The 16244-nt window shown below is 40.5% G+C and overlaps 1 protein-coding gene across 4 annotated transcripts in view; it reads left to right on the top strand.

Moving 5' to 3' along the window:
• Positions 1 to 16244, top strand: part of bod1l1 (biorientation of chromosomes in cell division 1-like 1) — a 66561-nt gene that overhangs the window by 34971 nt on the left and 15346 nt on the right. For 2 of the 4 annotated variants that reach the window (XM_072555824.1, XM_072555899.1), the window contains exons 9-12: positions 8118 to 8208; positions 8754 to 13551; positions 14182 to 14214; positions 14585 to 14658. In XM_072555824.1, the coding sequence (XP_072411925.1) occupies positions 8118 to 8208; positions 8754 to 13551; positions 14182 to 14214; positions 14585 to 14658 (4996 nt within the window). The remainder of the gene's footprint in view (positions 1 to 8117; positions 8209 to 8753; positions 13552 to 14181; positions 14215 to 14584; positions 14659 to 16244) is intronic. The other 2 variants (XM_072555873.1, XR_011954512.1) reach the window with 2 other exon arrangements.

Below are 16244 nucleotides of genomic sequence, written 5' to 3'. Positions count from 1 at the left end.
TAGTGATTCGTTAATTATTCTCTGTTATACTTCAAGAAATAAAGTTGTTAATGTTTAGATTAGATTAGATTACTTACAGTGTGGAAACAGGCCCTTCGGCCCAACAAGTCCACACCGCCCCGCCGAAGCGCAACCCACCCATACCCCTACATTTACACCTTACCAAACACTACGGGCAATTTAGCATTGCCAATTCACCTGGCCTGCACATCTTTGGACTGTGGGAGGAAACCGGAGCACCCGGAGGAAACCCACGCAGACACGGGGTAGAATGTGCAAACTCCACACAGTCAGTCGCCTGAGGCGGGAATTGAACCCAGGTCTCTGGCGCTGTGAGGCAGCAGTGCTAATCACTGTGCCACCGTGCCGCCCTATCTTTACTTTACATAGTTCTTGGGGCCGCTCAAATTTTTACAGATTACTGCACGGGATAAATCATTTCTGTGTTGCTGGTTTGAAAATTAAGCAGGAGAGTTTACCCCGTGTCGTAACAGATGTTGAATATAGGAGGTATGCTTAGTAAAATTGGTGGTGTCATGGACAGCGAAGAATGCAAGGAACCTTGATTAGATGGGCCAAGAAGTGGCAGGTGGAGTTTAATCTAGATAAAAGTGAGATGCTACATTTTGTTAGGCAAATAAGGGCAAGACTTATACACTTAATGGTAAGGCCCGGGAGATTGTTGCTGAAGAAATAGATCTTGGAGCAGAGGTTCATATTCGTTGAAAGTGGAGTTGCAGGTAGACAGGATAGTGAAGAAGGCGTTTGGTACACTTGCCTTTATTGGTCAGTGCATCAACTGTAGGAGTTAGGAGATCATGTTGCGGCAATAACTAGGTTATGGGTTAGGCCATTTTGGAATACTGTGTGCAATTCTGGTCTCTCTGCTATACGAAAGATGTTGTGAAACTTGAAGGGACCAAAAAGATTACAAGGATGTTGCTAGGGAGAGGATGAATAGGCTGTTTTCCCTGGAGCGTCTGAGGCTGAGAGGTGATCTTTATAGATGTTCATAAAGTCATGAGGGATCTGGATAGAGTGCATAGTCAAGGTCTTTGCCCAGGGGAGGGGAGTCCAAAACTAGAGGGCATAGTTTTAATGTTAGAGGAGAAAGATTTAACAAAGACCTAAGGCCCAACGTTTTCATGCAGAGGGTGGTGTGTGTATGGAATGAGCTTCCAGAAGATGTTGTAGAGGGTCGTACAATTACAACATTTGAAAGAGCATCTGGATGGGTACGTGAATAGGCTGGGTTTAGAGGAGTATGGGCCAAATGGGACTAGATTAGTTTAAAACATCTGTTCGGCATGGACGAGTTGGACTGAAGGGTCTGTTTCCGTGCTGTACATCTCTACAACTCTATGACTAGGTCTGTCTTAGCTCAGATAACATTCGGACTGTGTGCCCTTCTCTGCCTTTGCTTCCTAACCCTGAATGTTGTATTTATTTAAATAAACATCTAATGGCTCTCTGCCTCCACCATACCTTTAGGTGTCATGTTTCTAATTGTAATAGCCCAGTTTTTTCTTTCATTTATGGGATGTGGGCATCGCTGGCTAGCAGAGTTTTGCCCGTCCCTCAATGCCGTTGAGAAGGTGGTGGTGGTGAGCTGCCTTCTTGAACCGCTGCAGTCCATGTCCTTTTAGGTTGACACGCAATGCCATTAGGAACGGACTTCGAGGATTGTGATCTGGTGTCAGTAAAGGAGTGGCGATATATTTCCAAGTCAGGCTGGTAAGTGGCTTGGATGGGAGCTTGAAGCTGGTGGTGTTCCCATGCATCTGCTGCCCTTGTTCTTCTCGTGGTCATGCATTTGGAAGGTGCTTTTGAGGATCTTTGCTGAATTTCTGCAATGCATCTTATAGATAGTACACACTGCTGAGCATCAGTGGTAGAAGATGCTTGTGGATGTGGTGTCAGTCAAGCTGCCTGCTTTCTCATGGATGGTGTCAGGCTTCTTGAGTGTTGCTGGAGCTGCACCCATTCAGGCAAGTTGAGTATTCCATAAAACCCCTGAGTAGTGCCTTGGAGATGCTGGATGGGCTTTGGAGAGTGAAGAGGTTAGTTACTTGCTGTAGTATTCCTTCCTCTGTGTTTGTGACAATGGAGTTGAGTCAATGGTAACCCCCAGAATTTCTGATATTTAGGGATTTGGTGATAATAACACCATTATATATCAAGGAGCAGCAGTTAGATTGTCTCTTATTGGTGATGGTCATACCTGGTATGTGTGTGGCATAAATGCGAGCAAGTGTTTTCTGACATCACATTTGCTTCTTTTGCAAATTGTCTTATGTCTGAGCCCTGTTATTTTTACAAAAATCCCTTCATGATTTGAAAACTATTATAAAATCCACTCTCCATCTTCTTAGCTCCAAGGAAAATAGTCCCAACCTACCCACTCTACCTTCATACCTGAAATTTGTCATCCTTGGAACTATTCTTGTAAGCCACCTCTTCACACTTTCTGATGTGTTCATGTCCTTGTACACCATACTTTAGTTGATATCTAGCTAGTGTCTCAAGAGTTCAGCGGAACTTCCCTGCTGTTATATTTATACCCCTATTTATCAAGCTTAGATTATTGTAAACTTTGTTAACTGCTCACTGTACCTGTCCTTCCACCTTTAGTGACATATGCATATATGGATCCAGATCTCCCTGCTCCTGCATAATCTCTAGGGTAGTGTTGCGTTTTGAAATTAATTCTCCGTATTCTTTTTGCCAAATTATGTATCTCACAGTTCTCTGCATTGAACTTCATCTGCAGCCTATCTGCTCACTCCAAATTGTCAATGTCCTTTTGTAATTTTCCACTAACCTCCATTCAGTTCATAGTGTTTTCAAATTTTATATCATCCACAAACGTGAAAATGATCTCCTACATAACAAGATCGAAATCATTAATATGTATCAGGAAAAGCAAAGGTCTCACTGACCTCGGGAACTTCACTACAAATCTCTCTCCAGCCTGAAATATATCCATTAATCATTTCATTTCCCTCGACCAGTTTTGTATTGTGTTGTTCCATGAGCTAAACTTTTCTGACAAGTCTGTTGTGGGGCACTGTGTCGAATTCCATGTACACCACATTGCCTGATTTTAGATTCTTGATTACCAAGGATTTAGATCATTATAAACAGAAATGTAGAACAAAGGTTAGATCAGCCATGTTCTTAATGAATAGTGGAGCAAGCTTCAAGGGTGGAATAACGTATTCTTGTTCCTTGTTCGTACATATGCCAGTATTAGCCTCATCGACTTCTCCATAACCTGTTCAAAAGAGCTTACCAAATTAATGCTAGCTCTTTCTGATTAACCCACATTTTTCCACGTGGCTATTAATTCTAACCCAAATAATTGGTTAGGATACGTTAGCCTTGGAGGGAGTACAACATAAGTTTGTAAGAATATTACCTGGACTTCAGGGGTTAAATTATAAGGAGCAGATATGCAAGTTAGGTCTGTTTTCTCTCGAATTTAGAAGGTTTAGGGTCAAAGTCGACAATGTAAGTAACCGGTGGTAAATATTGGAATTCGAATCCCTGCAGTATGGAAACAGGCCCTTCGGCCCAACTCGTCCACACCGACCCTCCGAAGAGTAATCCACCTAGATCCATTCTCCTACCCTAAATTGATTAATGCACCTAACCTACACGTTTCTGAACACTTCAGGCAATTGCTCATGGCCACTTTACCTAACCTGCACATCTTTGGATTGTGGAAGGAAACGGGAGCACCTAGAGTAAATCCATGCAGTCACAGGGAGAATGGGCAAAGTCCGCATAGACGGTCGCCTGAGACTGGAATCGAACTCGGGTCCCTGGTGCTCTGAGGCAGCAGTGCTAACCACTGAGCCACCGTGCCACCCTATTTCCACTGGTTAGGGATTCTAGAACTCGGGGGCATAGCCTGAGATTTAGGGTCAGACCATTTAGGCGAGGTGTTTGGAAGCACCTCTACACACAAAAGACAATAGAGGTTTGGCACTCTCTTCCACAAAAGGCAGTAAATGCTGAATCAGTTATTTTGAAATCTAAGGTTGATCAATTTTTCTTAAACTTTATAAGAGATATGAGCCAAAGGTGGAATTAGGCCACAGATCAACCAAGATCTCGTTGAATGCTGGAACAGGCTGCTTCATTTAATTTAACAGCATTTGAACTAGTTACATTTTAACTGTAAATTAGACTGTCGGAATGGATGAGATATAATAAACATGAAAAAGAAAGCTAGAGCATTTTTTAACAGTTAAAAGTGATTTAGTTTTGAAATTGTAAAAAGGAATAAAAACTGAGGACTTAATAAGCTGGTGGCAAAAGAGGTAAACTTAGAAATTTCATTTTTAGCTCAATCATTTTAACATTTAATTTAGAACATAGAACAGTACAGCACAGAACAGGCCCTTCAGCCCACAATGTTGTGCCGACAGTTAATCCTCGTGTAAGGTAAACCTAATGTACAATCCCTCAAATTTCTGTGACCATAAGAATGTCGCGCAGTCTCTTAAATATCCCCAATGACCTCGCTTCTTCAACTGCTGCTGGCAGCGCATTCCACGCGCTCTCAACTCTCTGCGTAAAGAACCCACCTCTGATATCTCCTCTATACTTTCCGCCAAACAGCTTAAAACTATGTGTTAACAATTTCTGCCCTGGGAAAAAGTTTCTGGCTATCAACTCTATCTATGCCTGTCATTATCTTGTACACCTCAATTAGGTCCCCCTCTTCCTTTTTTCCAATGAAAAAAGTCCGAGCTCAGTCAGCTTCTCTTCATACAATAAGCCCTCCATTCCAAGTAGCATCCTGGTAAACCTCCTCTGAACCCTCTCCAAAGCATCCACATCTTTCCTATAATAGGGCAACCAGAACTGGACACAGTATTCCAAGTGCGGTCTAACCAAAGTTTTATAGAGCTGCAACAAGATCTCACGGCTCTTAAACTCAATCCCCCTGTTAATGAAAGCCAAAACATCATATGCTTTCTTAACAACCCTGTCCACCTGGGTGGCACTTTTAAGGGATCTATGTACATGCACAGCAAGATCCCTCTGTTCCTCCACACTGCCAAGAATCCTGTCTTTAATCCTGTACTCAACTTTCAAGTTCGACCTTCCAAAATGCATCGCTTCACATTTATCCAGGTTGAACTCCATCTGCCACCTCTCAGCCCATCTCTGCATCCTGTCAATGTCATCCTGCAGCCTACAACAGTCCTCTCTACTGTCAACGACACCTCCAACATTTGTGTCGTCTGCAGACTTGCTAACCCATCCTTCAATCTCCTCATCCAAGTCATTAATAAAAATTACAAAGAGTAGAGGCCCAAGAAGAGAGCCCTGTGGAACACCACTCACCACTGACTTCCAGGCAGAATATTTTCCTTCCACTACCACTCGCTGTCTTCTGTCGACCAGCCAGTTCTGTATCCAGACAGCTAAATTTCCCTGTATACCATTCCTCCTGACCTTCTGAACGAGCCTACCATGGGGAACCTTATCAAATGCCTTACTGAAGTCCATATACACCACATCCACCGCTCAACCCTCATCAACTTATCTAGTAAGATTTGTGAGGCATGACTTGCCTCTCACAAAGCTGTGCTGACTGCATTAATCAAACCATGCTCTTCCAGATGGTCATAAATCCTATCCCCCAGAATCCTTTCTAACACCTTGCAGATGACAGACGTGAGACTGACTGGTCTGTAATTGCCGGGAATTTCCCTATTTCCTTTCTTGAAGAGAGGAATTACATTTGCCTCCCTCCAGTCTTCAGGTACGACTCCGGTGGAGAGCAAGGATCTTCGCAAGCGATGAAGCAATCACATTTCTCGCCTCCCAAAGCAGCCGAGGACAAATCTGGTCTGGCCCTGGCGACCTGTCAATCTTAATGTTTGTCAAAATATTCAGCACATCAGTTTCCTCAATCTCTGTCCGTTCAAGCATGCTTACCTGCTCCTCAATGGTTTCATTCACTACAAGGTCCTTTTCTTTTGTAAAGACAGAAGCAAAAAACTTATTTAGGGCTTCCCCTACCTCCTCAGACACTATACACAAGTTCCCTATACTATCCCTGATCGGCCCTACTCTTTCTTTGATCATTCTCTTATTCCTCACATACGTGTAAAATGCCTTTGGATTCTCCCTAATCCTTCCTGCCAAGCCTTTTTCATGCCCCTCCTGGCTCTCCTCAGACCATTTTTGAGCTCCTTCCTCGCCTGCCTGTAATCCTCTAGAGCTGAGCAAGACCTTTGCTTCCTCCACCTTACGTAAGCTGCCTTCTTTCTTTTGACGACAAGCTCCTCCACTCTCGTCATCCAAGGTTCCTTTATCTTCCCCATTCTTGGCTCTCTCAGAGGAACACGTTTATGCATCACTCGCAACAACTGTTCCTTAAACAGTCTCCACATGTCTAGAGTGCCCTTTCCATGGAACAGTTGCACCCAGTCCATGCTTCCCAACTCACGTCTGATAGTATCATAGTTTCTTTTTCCCCAATTAAATATCCTCCCATTGTGCCTGCCTCTCTCCTCCATAGCTATGAAGAATGTGAGGCAGTTGTGGTCACTATCACCAAAATGCTCTCCCACTGCAAGATCTGACACCTGCCCCGGCTCATTGCTGAGCACCAAATCCAAAATGGCCTCTCCCCTCATCGGCCTGTCAACGTACTGAGTTAGGAAGCCCTTCTGAACACACCTTACAAAAACAGCTCCTTCCAAACCATCTGCTCGAAGGAGGTTCCAATCAATATTGGGAAAGTTAAAGTCACCCATTACAACAACTCTACTACATTCACACTTTTCCAAAATCTGCCGACCTATGCTTTCTTCAATCTCCCTGCTGCTACTGGGGGGCCTGTAGTAAACCCCTAATGAGGTGACTGCTCCCTTACTGTACCTAATTTCCACTCATACTGACTCAGTAGACAGACCCTCCTCGACAATGGTAACTTCTGTAGCTGATTAGCAGTGCTACACCCCCTCCTCTTTTCCCCCCCCTCCCTATTCTTTTTAAATGTTCTAAACCCTAGAACATCCAGCAACCATTCCTGCCCTGAGAAACCCACGTCTCTGTATGGTCACAACATCATAACACCAGGTACTGATCCATGCTCTAAGCTCATCACTATTATTCCTGATACTCCTTGCATTAAAGCAAACACACTTTAACCGATCCCTTGGTTCTTTCCCAGGAAATTCCTTCCCACTGGCTGCGCTACCTCTTGCTATTGCCTGATCTCCATCAACTCTCATCACCCGTATATAGCTCAGGTTCCCACCCCCCCTGCCATACTAGTTTAAATCCTCCTGAACAACTGGAGCAAACCTTCCACCCAGGCCATTGGTCCCCTTCCAGTTCATGTGCAACCAGTCCTTCATGTACAGGTCCCACTTTCCCCAGAAGGCATTTAATATTGTACTGTTGCTATTGACATCTCTGCAAGATTGTAATTGGAATATGATTAGATTAGATTACTTACAGTGTGGAAACAGGCCCTTCAGCCCAACAAGTCCACACTGACCCGCCGAAGCGCAACCCACCCAGACCCATTTCCCTACATTTACCCCTTCACCTAACACTGTGGGCAATTTAGCATGGCCAATTCACCTAACCTGCACATTTTTGGATTGTGGGAGAAAACCAGAGCACCCGGAGGAAACCCACGCTGACACAGGGAGAATGTGCAAACTCCACACAGAGTCACCTGAGGCGGGAAATGAACCCGGGTCTCTGGCGCTGTGAGGCAGCAGTGCTAACCACTGTGCCACCATGCCACCCATTATATGTAGAAGAACCTTAGAAATGCCTGAAGCTAATGCAATTCCTATGCAAAATTGAATTGCAAACTTGTTGGACCTCTCTACAGATGCTGACTGAACTGCTGAGTGTTTTCAGTATTTTGTATGATTTGTTTTGACGTCTAGTATCTGCTTTTTTATTTGATTTAGTGACCCTCTTCCAGTTTGTCATGTAGTAATGCTGATAAGGCTATTTTTAAATCCCTCTATTTCAGGGTGCCCTTTGTTAAATTACATCATTAAATGAAAAATGATCTGCAGATATTTGATTTCTTTTAGTCATAATGTTTTAATGTCACTTTTTTTCTGCAGAACTCTATCAGAGGATCTTGTCTTGCATGAAGATCGGAAAAGAAAGCGTGCACAGCCAGAAGATTTTAAAGAGAGACAGATTAAAACTGAGGTAGTGTATGGCAGTAAATTATCATTTAGCATATATGAAATAATTAGTTTTACTGTAGTGTGTGACAGTTAATAATTACAATATTGCAGCTTAAATTAAATATGAAAATACATTCCTTGTATCAAGAATATATGTACTACAGGTCCTGACATTAAGTGCGAAAAGTTGTTTCATTCTGCAAAGTAGAAATTGATGTTTGATTAGTTTAAAGGATAATGTATACTTACTACTGAAAATGGAGTGCATTACGTGACATAAATTGATGAAACATTTGAATTTTGATCTTACTTGCTTTTGAAAGATTACTTCTGTTGTCTTGTTTGTATGCAATAGAGTAATTCGGCCAGTTTCTTTGAACACTGTGATGCATAATCATTTTTCTGCACTATTATAGTTTGATCATTTAAAATAAGTAGTTTTCATTTCAATGCTAATCTTTATTATACTGTAAAAATTAGACAGGTAATTCCATTCAATTTAGTGTTTGTAAAAATTGGGCTGATTGCTTTGTTTCTTATAATTTAATTGTAAATTTCTGCTTTAAGTTTCTTTTTCAGAGCAAAGAAAAGGTGGTCGCTTCTTCTATTTTAAAAGATTCCAAGAGTGCATCACCCTCCGATGTACCATCAAAGCCATTGAGGAGACTTTCAGAGTGTATTCAATTAAATGAGAACAGAAATGAATTGAAAGTAGATCGTGAGCCTTGTCGAAAACAGCTAAGAAGAAATTCTTCCACTCAAGATTCAGATGTGGAAGCATTAAAAGTGACAGGAATTAATAAACTGAACTTTGAAACAGAAGGAAATATGAATGATAAAGAAGCATCTAAGCAGAAAGATAAAGAAGAAAGTGATGAGCAAGTGATCATGTCTAAGAGTGGTTCTGCAGACAACGTTCATATAGATATTGATCACAAACTGAGGAACCCTTCAGAGGAGAAAGCCATTCCGAATTGCCTCCATGTTTTCGTATCAAAGACTGGCAACAAAACTTCAGTTTCTTCTAATTCTTCAGATTTGCCTGTAGTTGAACAGAGCCAAGATCTTAAACTGAAAGAGTACTCAAAAGTGAAGGAAGACAAATGTGATGAAAAAGGGAAAGAAAAAAGACGCGATTCTGAAAGCTTCTTGTCAAAATCCAGGGACAATATACAAGAAGACGCAAAAGGCCATGAGAAGAACAAAGAAAAGAGGAGTGATGCTGAAAGTGCTCGACCAAAATTCAAAGAAAACTTTCAAGAAGATCCTAGTGCCAGTGAAAAGTTGAAAGAAAAACAGAATAATTCTGAAAGCCCTTACCCCAAATTACAGGGAAACACATATGAATATGTTAAAAGCCATGAGAAAGGCAAAGAAAAGAAAAATGAAGCTGAGCAGATTCGAACAAAATTTAAAGAAAGTGTGCACGACGATAAAGGCAAGGAAAAGAGAAATGATTCTGAACGCTCTCGGTCGCGATCTAAAGAAAGCGTGCAGGAAGATGCAAAAGGCAAAGAGAGGCGAAGTGATTCTAGAAGCTCTTGGTCAAAATCCAGAGAGAGAGTGCAAGAAGATTCAAGAAGTCATGAGAAAGTGAAGGAGATTCAAAACACATCTGATAGCACTCAGTCAAAATCAAAGGAAAATTTTCAGGAAGATGTGAGGAGTAAAGAGAAGAGAAAGAATTTTGAAGATGCGCGCTTGAGGTCCAAGGAAGATTTGCATGATGATAGGCGTAATGAGAAGAGAATAGAAAGGAGACACAATTCTGAAAGCTCTCAGTCAAAATTGAAGGAATTAGTTGAAACTTCACGTTTGAAATCAAAGGACACTTTGGAAAGCACAAAGTCGAGATCGAAGGACTGCAGTGAAAGCTCTCAATCAAAATCCAAGGACAGTATTGAAAGCTCACGATCTAAATCCAAGGATAGCAATGAAAGCTCACGTTCAAAGTCAAAGGATGCTGTTGAAAGTTTAAAATCAAAATCCAAGGACAGCAATGAAAGCTTACACTCTAAATCCAAGGATAGCATTGAAAGCTCGAGGTCAAAATCCAAAGACAGTGTTGAAAACTCAAGGTCAAAATCCAGGGACAGTGTTGAAAGCTTGCGGTCAAAACCCAGGGATGGCTTTGAAAGCTCGCGGTCAAAGTCCAGGGACAGTATTGAAAGCTCATGGTCAAAATCAAAGGACAGTACTGAAGGTTCAGCGTCTAAATCCAAGGAAATTGCTGAAAACTCACGACCTAAACCGAAAGACAGTGCAGAAGGTCTGCGATCAAAATCGAAGGACTCCATTGAAGGCTTTGGGTTGAAATCCAAGGATTCTGTTGAAAACTCGCAGTCAAAATCCAAGAGTGGCATAGAATACTCACGATCAAAATCCATGGACAGTGTTGAAAGCTCACGGTCAAAACCCAAGGACAATGCAGAAAGTTCGAGATCAAAACCCAAAGACAGTGGTGAAAGCTCGAGGTCAAAACCCAAGGATAACATTGAAAGCTCACGTTCCAAATCCAAGGATGGCATTGAGAGTTCTCGGTCAAAACCCAGAGATAGCTTTGAAAGCTTGCAGTCAAAATCCAAGGATAGTTGTGGGAGCTCACGGTCAAAATCCAAGGATAGCAGTGAGAGTTCACGGTCAAAACCAAAGAACAGCTGTGAAAGTTTGCGGTCAAAATCCAAGGATCATGTTGAAAACTCACAGCCAAAACCCAAGGTTAGCATTGAAATTTTGCAGTCAAAATCAAAAGACAGCACTGAATGCACACAGTCAGAGTCCAAGGACAATGTTGAAATCTCGCAGTCAAAATCAAAAGACAGTTCTGAAATCTCACGGTCAAAATCAAAAGACAGCTCTGAAATCTCACGGTCAAAATCAAAAGACAGCTCTGAAATCTCGCGGTCAAAATCAAAAGACAGCTCTGAAATCTCGCAGTCAAAATCAAAAGACAGCTCTGAAATCTCGCAGTCAAAATCAAAAGACAGCTCTGTAATCTCGCGGTCAAAATCAAAAGGCAACTCTGAAATTTCACGGTTAGAATCAAAAGGTAGCTGTGAACTCTCGCGGTCAAAAGCAAAAGACAGCTGTGAACTCTCGCGGTCAAAATCAAAAGACAGCTCTGAAATCTCACACTCGGAATCAAAAGACAGCTCTGAAATCTCACACTCGGAATCAAAAGACAGCTCTGAAATCACACGGTTAGAATCAAAAGACAGTTCTGAAATCTTGCAGTCAAAATCAAAAGATAGCTCTGAACTCTTGTGGTCAAAATCAAAAGACAGCTCTGAAATCTCGCGCTCAGAATCAAAAAATAGATGTGAAATCTCAACGTCAAAATCAAAAGACAACTCTGAAAGCTCACGGTCAAAGTCGAGAGACAACTCTGAAAGCTCGCAGTCAAAATCAAGAGACAGCACTGAAAGCTCGAAGTCAAAATCAAGAGAATGCACTGAAAGCTCTCAGTCAAAGCCAAAGGACAATATTGAATGTAATCAGAAGGGAATAGAAGAAAGACATGACTCAGAAAATATTCAGGTAAAATCCAGAGATTCAGAGACATCACCATTAAAATCGAAGGAAAAATTAGAGGCAGTAATTCAGTTTGAGAAAGCACAAAAGTGGCATAATTCTGAATTAGAGTTCAGAGAAACAGTATGGAATGATATCCCAGACAATGAAAAAGGAATGGAGAAGAAGCATGATTCTGTAAACACTTGGTCAAAACCCAAAGAGCATTCAGAAAGCTCTCAATCAAAATTCAAGGAGAACTTGCAAGACAACATTCAAAGCACTGAGAAAGAAATTGAAAAAAGGCATGATTCAAAAAGCATGTATTTTGAGAAGTCCCGCTCAAGGTCCAAGGAAGACTTGCAGGAAGATGAAGTTAATAAGAACGTGGAGAAAATACATGATTTTGAAACTATTCAGTCAAAATCATGGGAACCTTTTCAACATTCATTGTTAAAATCTAAAGAACAGTCTGAAAGCTCTCGATCAAAATACGAAGAAAATTTGCCACAGGTTTCTCAAAACAGTGAGAAAGTAACAGACAAATGTATTTCTGAAAACATACAATATTTAAAATCCATGGAATACTCTGAAAGTTCTCGATCAAAAGAAGATCAAGAAAACGTTCAAGACAGTGAAAAAGGTGAGGAAAAGAAAAATGATTTCCAATATATTTGGTCAGAGTCCAAAGAATATTCTGAAACTCTTCAAGAAAAGCCCCTAGGAAAAGCACAAAGCTGTGAGAATGAAGTAGAAAAGAAGGATAATTTTGAAAATGTTCAAACAGGATTGATGGATACAATACAAAATAATCAAGGAATTGAAAAACTGAAAGAAAATGAGTCTCAAAATTACTTTTCCAAATCACCTGCAGTTAGCTATCAAGATACTCAAAACGGTGAAACAAAAAGTAAACTGGAAAACTTAGCTCCAGTGTCCAAAAAAAATGTGAAATCTGCTCAAGGTATTGGAACTGAAGAAAGAAGTGAACCTGAGAATGATCAACCAGAATCTGAAGCGCACCTTCAGGAAGTTCTTGAAAGTAGTGAGACAGAGAAGAAAAATTATTCCAGAAGTTCAGAATCAAAATTAAAGGAACAGCAAATGAAAGATATTGACAAAACCGATGATACAGGGAAACATTCTGCAAACCTTACATCAAGTTCAAAGGAAGAAGTACAAACTCATCAGAGTGCTGAAAAAGGAGCTGGTACAGCAATTTCCCAGTTAAAATCAGAAGAAAACATGGTGGATACGCAAGCAATTGGACACAGTGGCGCAGGAGATTTACTGGTGGAAACAGAGAAGTTTCTGAAAAGTGGAGACCAGTTAGAGGAGAGAAATGAAGCCTATAAAAGTGGAGCAAGTGAAGGCAGCCATTTAAAGGATGTGCCGAATGGTGACAAAGAGCAAAAATCTGTCCAAATCAGAACTGGTAATTGTAGTGCAGAATTGTTGCAAAAAGAACAAACTGAGGACCCAGCTCATGACCAAGCTGAAAGGATAAGTGAGTTAAACATTCCTCTCAATGTGAAACAACAAGGCTTTCTATGTTCTCCTTATCAGACTATTTCTCCAGAAGGTCCAACATTAAATGATGCAAGTCTTCAACATCCAGCTGCAAGCAGAGCACAGTTTGTTCATTATAATCCTCTTTCACCAGCCACTCCGACACTTGATGAAAACTTCAGCAATGCGGCATCCTCTAGTTCCAAAAGTGTGGTTGAATCTTCTTTAGAAGATTCTGAAAAGCAAAAGGGTTGTACTTCAGCAAATATCAAAGAAGTTTTATGTAATGAACAGCAAGTTGAAGAATTGGAATCAAAATGTGACCTGTTGAATGTGAAAAAACAAGGTAAGGAGAAAATGTACAAAGATCTCTCATTGATTTGGTGACCAAGAATATTAAAAAACTCAATGTCAAAAATGCACTGAGAGTTTGGCTTTAGAGTTTTTGTATGATGCAATCTGTTCAGAACCACTGATTTTCCTTCCCAATATTACAGGGGCAAGATTTCAAGCAGTTCTCTCAGCTTTCAGTGGCAGTGTCTTGCTGTGCCTACAGGTTACCATTAAAAAAGGAACTACAAACCTGATAGTTGTGGAAAGCATTCACATTTTTCTCAAAATGTATTTCTCAACAGTGGAAAGCTTAGTGGTTTTGAAGTGATTTGATATGCCTACTATTGACTGCTCAAACTTTACCTAAGTTTGCGTTTTCGTCATGAATGTGTGTGTTACTGGCAAGCCAGCATTTGATATCCATCTCTTATTGCCCTTGAGACGTTGGGGGTTGCTTTCTTGTACAATTGCCTTCTGTTTGGTTCAGGTCCATCTATGGTGCTGCTGGAAAGGGAGTTTCAGCATTTGATTTTGCAAACATTGACGGAACAGTGATATAGTTCCAAGTCAGGGTGGTGTGTTGCTTGGAGGGAAATTTGCAGGTGGTAGTATTCCCATGAGTCTGTTTCTATTGTCCTTCTAGGTGGTGGAGGTCATGAGTTTACAAGGAGCCTTGGTGAGTTGCTGCAGTACAGATGGTATATAAGTACACGCTGCTGCCACCATATATCAATCATGGAGAAAATTAATGTTTAACTTCGTGGATCAAGCCCTGTTTATTCTATTGTGTCCTGGATGTGCTTTTAAAGTTCATTGAAATTTAATATCTGTACATATTACCATCCTATTGTGACAAAACAACTTCATGTTGATTAGATATGTATGAATTGACTTGGATGTGAGTGAACAGAAATTGATATTTTCTTGCAGTGTTCCTGCAGGTAGCCATTTTCTTTATATGGATTTATGCCAATAAGAATGACAGAACTTGTAACACAAACTTGCGAAGAGTTTTCCTTACTAAATTTCTTTACCCATTCATGTAGAGTTGCCAGTTCAGCAGGATGTTGTATCAGAGATAATCACAAGTGCCAGTTGTGAGTGGAAAGATGAAGTTGCGGTAAGTAGCTTTATAGCAAGGGTACATGTTGCTGGAAAGTAAAATGTCAAATGGTTCAACTATCACTGGTGATTCTAGTGTGCTTCCTATTCCATACCCTTCCCTTTCTGCTTTTGATATGGAACCTGGCATGTCTTCTGCTTACCTAATGGAATCCCTGACGTTTAGTAACAAGTCATTTGTGAAAGCAACTTTCCATGATTTTGAAAAGCTATAATAAACACCTCTTCCTGTGGGAGCAGTGCCAGTTTTAAGGCTTTATAATTCAGTTTACTTTTGATTAAAAGGTGCTTTATTCAAAGTGAAAAATAATGCTTCCTAATGAATAATAATTGCTTCCTTAGAAACTCAGATCAAATTTGTTAGTTTGAATTTGCTATTCATTCCCAAATTTGCAGTTTAATTTGAATTCAGACTTGTTTAAGCAGGCTTGCAGCAGCTTATGTACCAGGGTAATGTAATCTCACCTTGTAGAAGAGGGTGAATGAATTCACCAAATAACTTGACACCCTTGACAGTATTTCCACATGTAGTGTTAGCATCAAGATATAACATTCTTAAATTGCTGTCTCATAATCCAGTTTGCTTCCAAACAAAATGCTAACTTTTGTCAACAAAATGTTTTCAGGTGAGAGAAGATCTGAGTTACAAAACTGTGATGGTTTGTAGTAACATGCAAAAGAATGGGGTGGGTAATGGTTGAAAGAAAGCTCTAAAGTTTGGAAATTCCCCTCCTTACACTTTTTTTTCACAATGTTGTTTTGTGTCTGTGTTTCCCACAAAATAAGAAACCATATAATAGTGCTGCTTTTTTTGACTAACTGTAGTCACTTTTGTTGAAAACATATCTTAAGTCTGAAAAGTCATGTTGACATTTAACAACTGTGGGGCTTACACGAAAATCCATGAAAGAATAAGGCCAAAAGAAAGTGCCTGCAGTGAAGAGAAGAATCTACTGGAAATTGCTTTCACAATTGTAAATTCAACTCGCCAGCTCCATTTGACTATCATGGATTCCACATAGGTACAATTAGTCAATACTGATTTGATGAACAGGCAATGATAGTGAGGCAGTCTCCATCATAGGAATGATTCCAATTTTTATTGTTGTCTCTGGCAACACTGCATTCATTTCTCATTTCTAGCTAGTGAATCTGATAGCTAAACCACAATCGAATGCATTCACAGTCAATTACAGAGTAAATCCAAATTGCACATAGACTAGACAGGAAAAGCAGGTGATTATATTATATTATAATATAAAACGTATATTAAAGAGCTAGTTGAGTTTTTAAGTTAGTATACCATTATTCACAATCATGTTTCTGATACTAGCCTGCAATTTACCAAATTATGCTTGACCAAGAAGTGACTGGCGTGTTTCTGGCTGATAACACAAAGTATTACATAATATTGTAAAGTGAACTTCTGCATTCGAAGCATGTATACTGCTCAAGTGTTCTTATTTAGCAGATATGAACTTTGCTCACTGGCTAGCATTTATTGTCCATCTCAAGTTACCGTTGAGAGGATAGTAGCAAAGTGTTTTCTTCAAACCACTGCGGTCCATTTGGTGTAGATGCACT

The sequence above is a fragment of the Chiloscyllium punctatum genome, chromosome 1 (genome assembly GCF_047496795.1).
Source record: "Chiloscyllium punctatum isolate Juve2018m chromosome 1, sChiPun1.3, whole genome shotgun sequence".
Taxonomy (NCBI): domain Eukaryota; kingdom Metazoa; phylum Chordata; class Chondrichthyes; order Orectolobiformes; family Hemiscylliidae; genus Chiloscyllium; species Chiloscyllium punctatum.
The sequence above is the reverse complement of the archived record's forward strand: the minus strand, read 5'-3'. Positions and strand labels throughout refer to the sequence as shown.